The sequence below is a fragment of the Taudactylus pleione genome, unplaced genomic scaffold (genome assembly GCF_031769625.1).
Source record: "Taudactylus pleione unplaced genomic scaffold, aTauple2 ptg000189l, whole genome shotgun sequence".
Lineage (NCBI taxonomy): Eukaryota > Metazoa > Chordata > Amphibia > Anura > Myobatrachidae > Taudactylus > Taudactylus pleione.
Window position 1 is genome coordinate 681,744 of NW_028284591.1, and position 15,867 is coordinate 697,610.

Below are 15,867 nucleotides of genomic sequence, written 5' to 3' on the forward strand. Positions count from 1 at the left end.
CTCTTTTTTGTCTTCATGTGGAATTTGGGGATTAAGTGTATGAACTAAACCTATTACTATTAATAGATGTTTATGTCCCACACTTATTGCGATTTCCCTTGTGCTTCAGTTACATTGTAGCACTTCCAATCAAGTCAGGAGATATGGTAACAGTATTTAGTGTCTATTGATATGTTTTAAAAGGTGAACTACAGTTCATATGTATGTTGAATACATTTATATATTGTTTATAATAACAGCCTGGGGGATTTTTGTATAGACAGTAGCGCAGACACTATTTATATTTCTATGTTTTTTGTGAGGGTTTTTTTACAGAACCCCTCAGCGCACCTTCCTTCTTGTATTTCAAAGACTTTGCTGGATAAATGACAGTTAGACGCTGATTGGCTGCTTTGGGTAACTTATCTCTCCGAGGCTTGATACTTCCACCCCTGGGAAGTCGCAATGAGGAACTAGAGTGTATAAACACATTTCATATAGTGCCCCCGATTATGAAATCAACATGCGAACAAAAACTTCAGGGATTTAAACAATTTAAAGTTCACGAATTGCTTTTTCCGTTGGGAAACTTTGATCAAAAAGTTTTAAGAAGCAAGAACTATAGCCGGGTGCGGAACGAATACAGGGCAGAAATAGTCCATCATCAGTATATTATATACGAAGACGTCTGGCTATGACAACAAAATGATCGCTCGCTAAACTGCTGGTGTGACACTACCTTTAATAATAGCGGAAACAGTGATAAAGTTCTGCAACTTACTTTGCATTCTTGAATTGACAAATGGCGGGGAGAGATTGTCGTGTGACGCCAGGTCCCTGCTGGTCATGTGTTCATAATGCCCTCCGTCTCCATAGTTCTGTTGACAAAGAATTAGGACTGATGAGCGTCGGCATGTCATTGTTACATCATGTACATCGTGCGCAAGTCTCGTCTTACCATGTGTAACTCTGGCACAAGCACACATACAGATAATGAAATACATTCTGTAAAGTAAACATACATGGGATGAACACATGTATATGTACGGAAGCCTTGGCATGCATTACACACACAAATACACGCACACACGCACATACACAACCTGTATATTGGCCTTCACGCGGCGGAGCCATTTGATTGGTTGAAATAAATTAGCAAAATTATAATTTCCGCTTTGTGTTCTGATATTAAAAAAGTACACTAATATAAATGGAATTTGAATACATAAATAAAATCATTTGAATGTAGGTCAAAATCTCCACAGGGGGGATGCAGTCGGGAAGCCGGCTGACATGAAACCAACAGCCGGCTTCCCGACTGACATATCCCGGCGAGGGTGAAATGCCCGGCGTCTAGATGTAGATGCCGCTCATTTCCCCGGCACCCGGCATCCCGATCGAAGGGATGGCGAGCGCCGTGAGCGGACAGCTGCGGGGGGGGAGGGTTAAGTTTAGGGCACCCGGGGTGGACTTAGGGTTAGGGGCACCCCCCGGGGGACTTAGGTTTAGGCAGCGGGGAAGGGGGGGGTTAGGGTTAGGCACTTACAGGGGGGATTAGGGTTAGGCACTTGGGGGGAGGTTAGGGTTAGGCACCCCTAAGGAGGGTTAGGGGGGTCAGGTTAGGTATGTCTATACTTACCTTACAACGATCTGGATTTCCAGCGCTGTCGGGCTCACACTGCCGGGATCTGTTCCAGTGTCGGGCTGCCGCTGCCGGGAATCGGCATACCGATTCCCAACAGGGCAACGTGGTAAGGATAACAGCTGCCATCTTTATGTTAGTTTTCTGTTCTGTTTCAAATCTCTGTGATTCATAAACAAATGCAGAGAACCAAAAGCAAGACGTATTAGGTGCTACTTTCTCCTTGTTGACTATTAGGTATTATTTGGGCTTTTTGAGGTGGGAGTTATTATGTTGATCAGGCAGCTGCAGTGTGGTGAGAGAAACGTAGGTGTTGCTTTGTCAGGTATTAAAAGATTACGGGGTCTATTCATGATGTTAATTATCAGGGTTCGATCACCGATAATATTCAAACTCGCCGCTGATCCGAGAATCAGCTGTCCCCAAGAGCGGCTTCACTGCTCCTTTCCGAGCAGTGAATCTTTTCACTGCTCCTTTCCGAGCAGTGACGCTAGTGCGCATGCATGACGTACAGGTCATGCATGCGCATAAGAGCCCCAATGTCCGGCATACTGTGTATATATACATAAGAGCCCTCATGTGGGCCATACTGTGTATATATACACAGTATGACACACACACACACACACACACACACTACACCTTACTTCAGAGGCAGCAGAAGTTGGACAAGCACGATTCACAGATCAGTGAAGAGGGGGCAGGGCCAAATGCAGAGAGGGGCAGGGCTTAATCGCGGGCCACTGCAGATTGCTCCAGTATGTGGCCGGGGACCAGGGACAAGTATGGGGGCCCCCTATGTGTGGGGGCCCTGGGACAACCTCCCCTGTTGCCCTGCCTATAATCCCAGCCCTGCTCCTTCCTTGGACATTCAGGGGTGCCCAGAGGGGGGAGGGAGAAGGTACTACATAATTACCCGGGCCCGGGCTGATGGAGGGGCCCGGCGGGGGGCCCTGGATCAGCGCCGCCCCCCTTCCCCTCTGCAGATGGCGAATGCTCACGCAATCAAGCTCCGAAAATATTGTATTTTTGGAGCTTGATTAATTCTGTCACCATATTAGTGTATGGGGACAGCGGGCTAATCCGCGAGTGGAAGGTAAGCAGGAGATATCTGTGATACTAGTGTATGGGGGCAGCGGGCCATTCCGGGAGAGGTAGGTAAGCAGGAGATATCTGCGATACTAGTGTATGGGGATAGCGGGCCATTCCGGGGGTGAAAGGTAAGCAGGAGATATCTGTGATACTAGTATATGGGGACAGCGGGCCATTCCGGGAGAGGAAGGTAAGCAGGAGATATCTGTGATACTAGTGTATGGGGACAGCTTCTTGATGAATGGCTAGATTACTTAATTTTTACAAAAGCAGACGAAAATGAAGTGATGATGAGTAGGCCCCTAACAGTGCACAAACCAACAGGATAGCGCCAACCTGCAATATACCAGAGCTCCACAAAGGGGTAAATGTTAGGGGATGTTAACTTGGATAGCCAGCTGAGGTTGAGCTAAAAGTCCCATCATGCATCTTTCAATTGGGAGCTATAGTCTCCAACAGCTGGAGAGTCACAGATTGTTCAATCTAGAATGGTGTCAACTATGTGAGAATTTGTATTATTGTATTTATGGGCAGCACGGCTGACGTAAGGTGGTTAGCATTACTGCCTCACAGCACTGACGCCTTGGGTTTGATTTTCACAAAGGCCCTATCTGTGCGGTATTTGTGTGTTCTCCCCATGTTTGCGTGAGTTCCTCCGGGTGCTCAGAAAATAATGGTAGGACAATTGTTAGTGTACATGTGGTAAGGAATACAGGGCCTGATTCAGCAGAGGAGGCAGATCTTCAGATTCACGATTATCGGAAATCTACAAATGCACAGGACCTGTTCAGTTCATGTTCAGTTCATGTGCAGAACGGGTCCTGCGAGATTGCGCACAGGCCTCGCTATGACATTCATGGGGAAGTGCGGGGGTGGGGAACTGTATCCTACCACTCCAGGAGGGGTGAGGCCAGGTTCTGCGATTATGGAGGCAGACTTCCTGGACCTGGGCAGGCCGTGGTAAGCTTTAGCTTCTGCAGCCTGCTCAAAGTAGCAACCACCCATGTCCCGCAGGGGGGAAAAATGACGGTGCAGCGATCATTGCCGGTGAATAGATGCCGTGCGCAGAGATAGGGGAGAGCTTGGGGTCAGCCCGGCACGCCCCCCAAGAGTGATGAAAAGGGGGCGCGTCTTAAAGACAGGCTCCCTTTTCTCATGGCCATGTGCCCTCTCTATGGTCCGGAGTCCTGCCCGCGTCAGACCAAGAGTGAAGACTATGTGTGTGTTACATAAATAACTTAATAAATATTTATAAAATGGAGAACAGAAGCAGGTATGAAGATCAAAGGATCTACTACATGGACGCCGTGCACTAGTGCTTTTCATTACTTCAGTACCCGTCATAGGAAACCCTTCCTCTACCGGGGGCTGTTAACTGCTTTAATGGCCATGTATTCCTCTGATCAGCAAGTGTAATATAACTACTGGAAGCTATGAATCAGTGCCACATGCTGTACTAACATTTGGCGCCCATGTCCCCCCCAACACGTACCCTTTCCCTCCTTTTCATGTCTTTTCGCTACAATAGATCTTAACAGGCAGCAAGAGCAATTATCAGTCTTACACAATATAGTAACAATGTTACTGCCCTCTGCCATACGGTTAATACCCAGTGCCGTAGGGAGCCCGACATGTTTACATGTTGTGCAGAAAACTGTAAACAAAAAAACATGTAAAAAATTAAATACTTACGTTACATTATCAACAATTGGGTTCTCCACTCAAAAACAATGTAACCTAAATAAAATCAATATGCTTGGTACCACAACCTACTACAATACCTAAAACAGTTACTCCTACTTTTACAAATCCCCAAACTTAAAATAGCACTTGTGCCTGAAATCAGTTCTCGAAAACGAGGAAACACACTGGAAGCAGATAGTGGCTGCAGCACAGTGAGAAATCCCTTTTGGCTTTGTCACCTGACTCACTTTGCATTAAGGGCCTGATTCAGAGCCGGACGCTATTTGCGCTCGCTCGTTCAGAAAAAGGGGCCGGCTATTTAAATTGAGCGCTCGCTCTTTGCGGTCTGTTGACGCCTCTATGTCTGAACGAGCGAACGAAACATGCGCTCGCTATTTTGTAAAGACGCCCCCTGGCCGCTCGCATCCTACGTCATCTCCGCTATTTATTTGCTATTTAATCGAGTACATCGAAAGGCGTCTGAACTGCTCGCAGTGCTTGTGGTTGGATTTTCCTACCGCAATCATGCGAACAGTTCAGGCTAAGAAACAACCAAGTGACGTGGTCGATGACGCTGCTTTGTTAATTATGCACACCCTTAAAACACCCGTTTTGACCTTTTGGCACGCCTGCGTTCGGATCTCCACTCCCCGTTTTCAAGCACCTTCCCCTGTTACCACCCACAAACGCCTCATCCTGTCACTCAAATTAGCAGGCATTTGCTATTTTGCGAGCACACAATTTCCGACCGCAATGAATGGTTCGCGCATGCGTATTACAACCCATACACATGCGCAGTTGTGCGAACATCGCTCGGAGCGAACGAGCGGCCGCTCACGAGCGGCTCTGAATCAGGCCCTAAGTTTGCAGTGCTCAGTATTGTCTGTCTTTTCCTGTCTTAAGAAAGTTTTCAGTCTCGTTGCCCCAATACTTTAGGCCAGATACCCACTGGCTTTGCATTATAATTTTTTTTACATGAGTGAAAAGTTGCGTCACTAGTAGGTACGACTCGGCTGCCGAGAACAGCAGCCGGTCAGGCCACGGGGCTGCCACCCACCTAGGGCTTTTGAACATGGAGATTCGTAGGGGGTGTTCTTCCCTAGTTTTTTATGTGTGGTTAAAGTTTCTTTTTTAAAACTAGACATACTGAAATATTTTTAGATAATTTGTTTCCACTTTTGAATTCTCTTTATCGATTATATATTTAGACATGGTTACTGTAGGGTGATTGCATATAACAAACAACAATCATGCGAGTGACTTATGAATCGCACACAGGAGTAGGTGTACTAAGCCCAAGTGGACAGATATAAAGTACCAACCAATCAGCTCCTCTCATTTTTCAAACACAGCCTGTAATGTGTGTTAGGAACGGATTGGTTGGTACTTTATCTCCGTCCACTTTATCTCTCTCCAAGGCTTAGAGCCTGATTCAAGCGGGTCTATGGTCCCCCACTGCACATGCGCCGCCTCCGGCGTGCGCATGCGCGAGACCTGTCCTGCGACTGAAGTTCAGTCGCTACGGGTCTTGCTACAAGACGGGGCGGCTGTCGATGGAGAGTGAAAGATCGCTCTGTTTTGTAAGCCGGGAGTGGGGGTGGGTGCACAAACGCAGGCGTTCCCTTAGGAACGCCGGGCGTTTGTGGTCGGCCCTACTGACATCACTCGTGATGTCAGTAGTGGACTTCCTGCTCGGGCTTCTGGGAGCAGAGACCCTACCACAGGGTCTCGTTGCAAGCACTATGGTCGTGATAATCGCGACGGATTCCAGTCCGCTCGCACACGCTGTGGGTTGTCACCCACAGCTTTGCGAGAGGGCTGGAGAAAAAAAAAAACACGCCCTGATTCAGAGCGGCTCTGAATCAGGTCCTTAGTGTATCAACCCCACAGTTTTTGCTGGTTATGGAAAATACAGGGGCCCCTACTCATTTTGTCCCCTGTTTTTCCAAAACCAGCACCGGCTCGCTGAGCACAGGTTCTGGTTGTGCTAAATACAGGGGACCCCTAAGTCTTTTGACCCCCGAATTTACACAACCAGGACTGGCTCTGAAAAGTCCGGGGCTGTATACGCTTTTAGGGGGGGACCCCACATAATTTTTTATTTTATTTTACACTTTTTTGTTCTGAGGCGTCGGAATCTGGCAAAGATATTGTCTAGTGTGTAGGGGCCTTAAGACTTCCCATCGGGGATCTGCCAGCCCGGACATACAGGCCCATACTCGTATACACCTTGGAAGTCACACCTTGATGCTACATTATTCTGTCAGTGGCAGGGAGAACAGGTCGCAGAAAGAGTACAGTTGTGGGAGCCAGGTACACAGGGATCAGTCCATGTTATTGGACTACAAGCAAAACTGGGAAGCAACATGAAGCAGCACAACCCATTCTGACGAAAGTAGGGTGGACCAGACTAGCCTGCCAACAAACTACACACAGGGTGCCTAGAGGGGGGGGGGGGGGGGATGGTGAGCGGGTACTAATCACCCGGACTTGCTGGAGGGGCCCGGCGGGGGCCCAGGTACTACGCCGCTCCCCCTCCTCCATGTTAGCTGAGCAGCCCAGCACATGCTGGGCTGCAAAGGAGACTGCTTGCTGCTGCAGAACAGCAGTCTCCTCTGCCTGTGGGGGGGGGAGGATAGCGATCATCCTGATTGCCCCCTAGATTTGCGATAGGCAGGGGTGTATCTAGCAGCCCGAGTGCCCCTGGCAAAGTAAGGGACTGGTGCCCTCCTCCCCCATATTTTTTAGAATAATTACGCAATGTACTTATATAATTGAAAACTAAAAAAAACGTAATATATTAGTTTAAATATTAAAGCGATGAGCGATTAAATACATCAGTTTAGCTGCCCTGCCCAGGATGCCCCTGTCTGCTGTGATGATCTGTGCACGCAAGTCACCCCATAGTCGTCACAAACCGCAAACTTAGCTGCCCAGTCTGTCTCGCTGTCAGTGTGTGTCACTCAAAACTTGTGATCCTGGTAGACGGTGTCAGAGACCGTAACAACTTCTGCCAGGATCACCACAGTTCGAGTTGCGCAACTTTTCAGTAAAACACACTTAGGGTTCCTCATACCACACTGTGCTCCCCTTCTCCCTCCACACCCCCCACACTCTCTCCCCTTCCCCCATCCACACCCCACACTGTGCTTCCATTCTCCCTCCACACCCCACACTGTGTTCCCCTTCTCACTCCACACCCCACACTGTGCTCCCCTTCTCCCTCCACACCCACACTGTGCTCCCCTTCTCCCTCCACACCCCACACTCTCTCCCCTTCCCCCATCCACACCCCACACTGTGCTTCCCTTCTCCCTCCACACCCCACACTGTGCTTCCTTTCTCCCTCCACGCCCCACACTGTGCTCCCCTTCTCCCTCCACACCCCACACTGTGCTCCCCTTCTCCCTCCACACCCCATGACTAGACACAGCAACCCCCTTGCAAATACCAGATTTGCCAGTTTACCGGTCCGTGCTGGCTATCTACATGGCATGGGCTTGTTCTGAAAGCCATTACAACCACAGCAGGCTAATGGTCTTCAATGAAGACCATTAGCCAGATTAATGGAGCAGACAGGACTGCAGCACCAGGTCTCTGCATAAATAGGCCCATCACTAAGACCGCATGATGATGACCAGTCACCCAGCTGGCCACATGGTCGGCCTTAAATCATAAGTATTAAAATTTTATTTTTAGTTTCCTTTCAAAATTATGCAATTTTTCTACATTGATGTATTTAGGGAGACACTGGGCTGATAGGGGTGTACATGTGGTCCTGGCCACACCCACACAGCATTGGTCACACCTCCTCTACTCATACTAGGCCCTTCATCATTTTCAGTCCCAGTCCCATGTGGTCCTGGATGTATTTAGAAAATAAGCTAATAAGTAGGGATGTGCAGGCTCGGATAGGTTCGAGTTTGCACGTGGAGTTCGGATTTTTCCCTCCAAAAAAACGGAACTCAGAACGAGGCAAAACGTCATCTTACATGGACGAACATCATCATTCCTGGTCTTTTGTCCAGGAATGATGATGTTCGTCCATGTAAGATGACGTTTTGCCTCGTTCTGAGTTCCGTTTTTTTGGAGGGAAAAATCCGAACTCCACGTGCAAACTCGAACCTATCCGAGCCTGCACATCCCTACTAATAAGGCATTGTTGTGAAATAAGCATCAATTTAGTGACTGCATCTCACTGTTAGGAACTGAGGTATAAACTGAGATAGTAAGTCCTGCAACAGCCTTCAGGGCTGGTATGCTTGGCTAGCTGCAGCCGTGGAGCAGCCTTGAGGGCTGGTAAGCTTTGGCTTGCTGTGGCCTGTGGGCCGTAGAACAATGATGTGGCCTTTGGGCCGTGAAGCAGCCTTGACAAGCTGTGGCCTGTGGTCCATAGAACAAGATGCGGCCTTTGGGTCGTGTAGCAGCCTTGGCAGGCTGTGGTGGTCTGAAGCAGGACCTGTGCCGCCAAGTTGACACAGGCGGTGGTACGCAGGATTGCGTACTTTGGACGCTGGCTTGCGGCCTGTGCCGCCGGGTTGACACAAGCGGTGGTACGCTGGAGTGCGGCCTGTGCACCGGGTTGACACAAGCACTTGGACGCTGGAGTGTGTATTGTGCCGCCTGGATGACACAAATGGCAGATCGTGGATATGCAGAGCATGCCGCCTAGATGACACAAACGGCAGATAGTAGATATGCGGACCGTGCCGCCTAGATGACACAAACGGCAGGTAACAAAAGCAGACAGGAGGACAGGATACTCGACTAGATAACAGGAGACAACACCAAACCGGAAATACGCGAAACTATCACCGGCATTGGAGCAGCGTTTGCACCAGAAGGAAATCGATGCTGGAGCCAATCCAGAACAATCCCGGAATAACGGACAGGCAGTAGGAGGAGTTTCAGCGAACGCTCGCCCAGCGTTCGCCTCGTCCTGTATTCGCAGTGCGGCGGCTTGTGACTGTACCCCCCCCTAAAAGAACCCCTAGACCCAGGTTTGTTAGGAAAGTTCTCAAAGAATCTTCTCTTCAGGGTAGGAGCATGCAAAGACCTTTCAGGAATCCAGGATCACTCCTACGGACCATATCCTTTCCAGTGAACAAGAAATTGAAGACATCCCCGAGAAACTCTGAAGTCAAGGATCTTCTCCACAACAAACTCCTGGCACCCCTGGACGAGGACTGGTGGGGGCCTGATTGAACGTCTAGGGGTAAACCTGGAGGAAAGGACAAACTGTTTCAGAAGAGAAATTTCCGAGAGAAAAAGGCGCATGGATGTAATTTGTCATCTTCCAAATCTCTCTGAGAAAAGATGGCTCCAACTCCGATCTCAGGAGCGTCCACTTCAACCACGAAATGAAGATCTGGGTTGGGATGTCGGAGTACAGACGCTGACACGAAAGCAGTCTTGAGGGAGTTGAAGGCATGAATGGCGCTGGAGGACCAGTTAGCAACATCAGCCCCTTTCTTTGTCAAGTCCATGATAGGAGAGACAATTGAGAAGTATTTGACAAACCTGCGAAAACAATTTGCAAATCCCAGGAACTGCTAAATGGCTTTTAGAGATGTGGATTGTTCCCAATCCAGGATAACCTTCACCTTACTAGGATCCATGGAGAATCCATGAGAGGAGATGATGCAACCTAAGAAGGAGACCTCTTAAACCTCAAACTCACATTTCTCTAACTTGGCGTACAAACAGTTATCAAGGAGACTCTGCAGCACCAGACTCGTGTGCTGTCGATGCTGTTTCATGGATTTGGAGTATATGAGGATGTCATCTAGGTAGACAACAGCCAAAGACTCCCAGGAAATCTCTTAAGACTTCATTGATAAAGTCCTGGAAGACGGCTGGGGCGTTGGAGAGACCAAACGGCATGACCAGATATTAGAAATGCGCCAAGTGGGTGTTGAATGCCGGTTTCCACCCCGCAAGTCAATCTTCAAAAAAAACAGAAGCCTACCTCAGTTGATCGAAGAGGACTGAGATGAGCGGCAAGGGATACGCATTCTTGATTGTGATCTTGTTCAATCCTCTAAAATCAATACAAGGTCGGAGTGATCCGTCTTTTTTCAGAGCGAAAAAGAAACCGGCTCCTACCCGAGACTTTGATTGCCGAATAAATCCCTTTTCCAGAGCCTCCTGGATATACTACTACATAGCTTCATCCTCAGGAACAGACAAAGAGTATAGCTTGCCTTTGTGGAGTCTGGCATCAGGTAGAAGATCGACGGCACAATGGAAAGACCGATGAGATGGTAGAACATCGGCCTTCTTCTTAGAGAACACTTCAGCCAGGTCATGATAGGGAGTATGAATTGACTGAGACTCAGATGGAATGGCCACTGCTAGCTGAACAGGACGAGATAGACAGTGGTCAAAACAAGAGGGCTCCCAATGCAGTATTTCACCAGTTTGACACTGGATCACTGGGTTATGCTTCTTAACCCACGGTAATCCTAGAACCGCGAGAGCCAATGGACACTGAAGAAGGAGAAATGAAAGTTCTTCCAGATGTAGAGCTCCAACAGTAAACTGTAATGGTGGTATCCAGAAAGTAAACTTTGGAGAGATTTCTGCCATCCAGACCAATGACTGTGACTGGACTACACAAAGGTTCAGGAGTAAGTCCTAGTGCCTCAAAGAACGCCAGATCCATGAAGTTATCCACGGCCCCACTATCAACAAAGGCAGAAACAGAAACTTGAGCGTATGGTGACTTGAGTATGGTGGGAAAAAGGACATAATATTCCGGAGAGATGGATGCAAGGCCTAGATACAACTCTCCACTACCACCTAGACCTTGCCTTTTCCCGACTTAACAGGACAAAGTTGAGCCATATGTCCTTTATCGCCACAATACATACAAAGACACAGTGTGTGTCCCCTCCGTTTCTCTTCCGAATTTTGACAGAAAGCCCCCAGTTGCATTGGATCTTCCTGTTCAGCCGGAGACATTCAAAGAGATCGAGGAGCCAGAGATGGCAAATTCTTTTCCAACCTGCGTTCCCGGAGACGTCGATCGATGCGAATGGTCAGACTCATCAGATCATCGACGGTTATTGCAGTAGGATATTGGACCAAGATGTCTTTTATCTGATCCAAAAGTCCCCACCGGAACTGACTATGGAGAGCTGAGTCGTTCCACCCAGAGTCAATGGCCCACCTACGGAATTCCGTACAATAGTCCTCCGCTGCCCTGTTCTCCTGTTTTAAGGACTGGAGGCTAGTAATCCCAGGGCGGTGTAAAAGGAATCCACAGTCTGAAGTGCAGTTGAGGTGGAGGGGAGGCCGAAGGCCCAAGTTTGGGGGTCTCCCTGTAGAAGAGAAATCACAATCCCGACTCATTGGACCTCGGAACCCGAGGATAGGGGTCTGAGCTTAAAATAAAGTTTACAACTTTCTTTAAAGTTTAGGAAATCCTTGCGGTTCCCTGAAAACCAGTCCGGCATATTCAATTTAGGCTCAATTAAAGTAGGACGGGCAGGAGCCACTCGAGTCTCCTCCACTCGGAGGGAATGTTCCTGCAGTTTCTGGGTCAGAACCTGAATCTGGCCTGCAAGAATTTGCGTGGGATTCTGACCAAGGTCCAAGATTAAAAGAGGAAGACAGATGAATACCTCACTGTAACAAAAAGTTCTCAAAGCAACTTTTTTATATATAGGGCTGGTAATAATTTTAGGAACTGAGGGCCTGATTCAGACCCACTCACGGGCGGCTGTCCGCTCGCAAGTGGGTCGATGTTCTGGACTGAGCTTGCGCACGACGGAGGGAGCTCCGACGTGCGCATGCGCCAGACGCGACGAGCGAAGGACTTTCCTTCGCTCGTTGTGTCTGATCAAAGGGGGCGTGCTGTCGATGTTGATTGACAGCACGCCCCCTTTGGTAGGCATGCCGGGGGCGTGCCTCCCTGACGGGGGCGTTCCCACGGGAACGCCTCCCGTCAGAAGCCGGCCCACTGACATCACTAGTGATGTCAGTGGGAGTGATTTTGGCTCTGATAGAGCCAAAATCACTCCAGAGCTTGCGGTTGAAAACCTCAACCGCAGGCTCCGGCTCGCAGATTTGATGGTCGCGATGGTCACGACCATCGCGGCCATCAAAATGCACGCTCGTATAGCCTGTGGGTGGTGACCCACAGCTATACGAGCGTCCAGGAGGACGCTCCATTTTCATGGAGGCCGGCCCTCATTCTGAGCGTGCGCTCTGCTCAGAGCGTACGGCTCTGAATGAGGGCCTGAGATAGTAAGTCCCGCAACAGCATTGAGGGCTGGTATGCTTAGTTAGCTGCAGCCGTGGAGCAGCCTTGAGGGCTGGTAAGCCTTGGCTTATTGTGGCCTGTACAACAATGATGCGGCCTGTGGGCCGTGAAGCAGCCTTGGCAAGCTGTGGCCTGTGGGGCGTAGAACAAGATGCGTCCTTTGGGCCATGTAGCAGCCTTGCCAGGCTGTGGCCTGTGGGCCGTAGAACAAGATGCAGCCTCTGGGCCGTGTAGCAGCCTTGGCAGGCTGTGGTGGTATGAAGCAGGACCTGTGCCACCGAGTTGACACAGGCGGTGGTACGCAGCATTGCGTACTTTGGACGCTGGATTGTGGCCTGTGCCACCGGGTTGGACGCTGGAGTGCGGTCTGTGCTGCCTGCATGACACAAACGGCAGAGCGTGGATATGCACACCGTGCCGCCTAGATGACACAAATGGTGGCAGGTAGTGGATATGCAGACCGTGCCGCCTAGATGACACAAACTGCAGGTAACAAAAGCTGACAGGAGGACTGGGTACTCGACTGGATAACAGGAGACAACACCAAACCGGAAACACGTGAAATGCTATCAACGGCATCAGAGCAGCGTTTGCACCAGAAGGAAATAGATGCAGGAGCCAATCCAGAACGATCTCGGGAATGACGGAGAGGAGGTAGGAGGCGTTTCAGCTAACGTTCGCCCGGCGTTCGCCTCGTCCTGCATTCGCAGTGCGGCGGCTTGTGACACTCACACGCCTGTACTTTAATATTTTAATATTTTAGAGATGGTTAAAGACTGTCGGGCACATTTATTAATTATTGGGTTTTAGACCCCATAATTATAATTTCTTATCATGGCAATAATAAATTATGTATTGCTCGAATAGATTAAAAAACACATGCCGGCCGCACATCAGAACACGCATGGGCGAGCGGCCATTGCCGGTAAACATTGCTTCGCATTTCAGAGCTCAACATTTTAGCAGCCCCGCATAGAATGACTGCAGCAGATATCGGGGATCCATCCCAGGGATGCTTACCGTACTATCCTGCAAATCACTTTTGATAAATAAACCCCTATGGGGAATATACATCAAGTTGAATGGATCAATTGTACTCTACATGCGGAAACAGTCGTTTCCGCTGGTTGTATGTGAAGGACCCATTCACCATTACTGTCCTAATGCGCCTGCTGTAAATTCATCACGTTCTGAAAACTTAACATATTCTGAGATTGATTACGGAACTAAATAATCAGATGGCGTTAGCCCTCCGAGAACCGCTCCTTCCTATTGGAGAGCCAAAAAGGAGTCCATTCAGATCCCTCCGCTTCATCCGGCCCTCGCTGTGCAGAAGTGGTAGGTGTCACATGACAGAAGAGCAGCTTTTCAGATCTGGGAGGGTAACATTCTCTGTCGGGAGCCTCACGGACACTCTGGGACAGTAGACAAGTATGGCCTACAACACCGTGCGCACGCTAACCATTAAGAAAAGTGCCTGGTGCGAGATTGCCTTATTTAACTCCATCAACAAGAAGGCAGAATATTTTTTTCTTAAATTTAATTTTAACTAAATATCAATAAGAAAAAAAAAAAAAAGCTCATTACTCAGGTGGCCAATTTATCTGCCAAAACCTTGGGGACGATGCAGAGGCCAACGCCATAACTGTTCCCACATTGCGTTCGCAGAACTAACTGCCTATAGGCACCTGTATTCAGAGTTATGCACATCTCTATCCTTCCGGACAGCCCATATTCGTGTGTGTGCTTTCATAGTCGCCATCATTATCAGTGTACCAGCCCTATCCTCTGATGGAAATTCCGTTGACATGTCCTATCTGAACTCATTCTACGTAATGAGCCCCGTTACAGCCCAGTTAAGCCGACTATGGTCGGGTCGATTTGCAGTTTCGGAACGACAAAATCGCTTACATCGCTCAGTATGTGCGGCCAAGTTTGCGCGCTCCCGCAATCGCATGCGATATAGTCAGGTTTGATGTGCTGAGCATCAAACCCGACGATATCGCAAGCGACCTAATAAATGTTAATGAAGGACGGAACGAGTGATCGTTCATCAATCGCTGTAGTGTGTACCGGCAATCATGCGTTGTTAATGGACACCCTGGACATCGGCACGATTGCCGGTCGTCTCAGCGTGTACCCAGCTTTACAGCGAAGTTATATGGGGGGCCTGTCCATGACGCAACATTTTCAGCTGAGTCATTTGCATGATATGGGGGCTGATTAGCATGTTAGCCTCTCTAAATGATGAGCCCTCCTTCCCAGGAGCTCTGTAGAGGTATTTCTGCAGTTCCTATCGCTGTCCAATTGATTCAGAGCCTCCAAGTCCTCTTGGGAACACGTCCGATTTAAGGCGAAAAGGTAGGTCTCTAAGCGCAAGAGTCATGTGACTAAGAAATCACCCTGAACTTCAAAAAATAATAAAAATAAAGTTATATGGGCAATAAAAAAAAAAACATAAAAAAAGACAACATGGTGGAAAAAGTCCCGTGGGCTTTTGTAGGAAGGTGTAATCTGCAAAAGGACACAATCTCAGTTCCTCATACACATCACCCTGAAAGTTTCACTATTAGAAAACTGGTCTGATCTTTAAGTTTGTATATTATTGGCATAGAAGTAAAACAAACACACATGCACACAGAACAGACACCTTGTAACGTTTGCAATTAGAGAGGGTCATTTAAATAGCAGCATTAAATAAGTACTTAGAAGCATCCATGCACTACTCTAGTACATAGCAAAAAAAAACCAAAAAACACATTGCAATAAAATAGAAGCGGGTTAACATACATGCAGCCACCTCCGGGGCGGATGGCTATGAACACTGGCTTGCACGCTGCATGACAGTTTCTGAAGGGCAGAAATAAGAAGTCTCATTAGTACTGAAAACACTTGATGCAATATTAAACAATATAAAAAATGCACCGCCAAGCTGATCTACCGGCTTTACAGAGCGGCTGGGCCCCTGGTCACCATTCCCTGCCATCAATTCAAGAGAGCCCATGTCAGTTCTAACCATATTGTAGTGCGGCAGGCCAGGGGGAGGCCTGCATTATTTACACACAGAACCCTGCGGACCTCGCAGAATGTCAGCTTGTAAGGTTTGCTGAGAGATGGTGTAAATAACGTGGCCCGGTGACATCCCCTGTTGTGCCGTAATGTTTAACTGCCGAACTCTGTGAATCTCTCCTTTAAGGGCATCCTT

The 15,867-nt window shown here is 48.6% G+C and overlaps 1 protein-coding gene across 9 annotated transcripts in view; it reads right to left on the reverse strand.

Annotated features, from left to right (window-relative positions):
* The window catches only part of TCF4 (transcription factor 4), a 431,493-nt gene that overhangs the window by 303,832 nt on the left and 111,794 nt on the right, over positions 1-15,867 (reverse strand). For 5 of the 9 annotated variants that reach the window (XM_088476442.1, XM_088476443.1, XM_088476439.1 and 2 more), the window contains exons 4-5: positions 15,453-15,512; positions 761-857 (exon numbers count right to left, since the gene is read on the reverse strand). In XM_088476442.1, coding sequence (XP_088332568.1) covers positions 761-857; positions 15,453-15,512 — 157 coding nt within the window. The remainder of the gene's footprint in view (positions 1-760; positions 858-15,452; positions 15,513-15,867) is intronic. The other 4 variants (XM_088476449.1, XM_088476445.1, XM_088476444.1 and 1 more) reach the window with 1 other exon arrangement.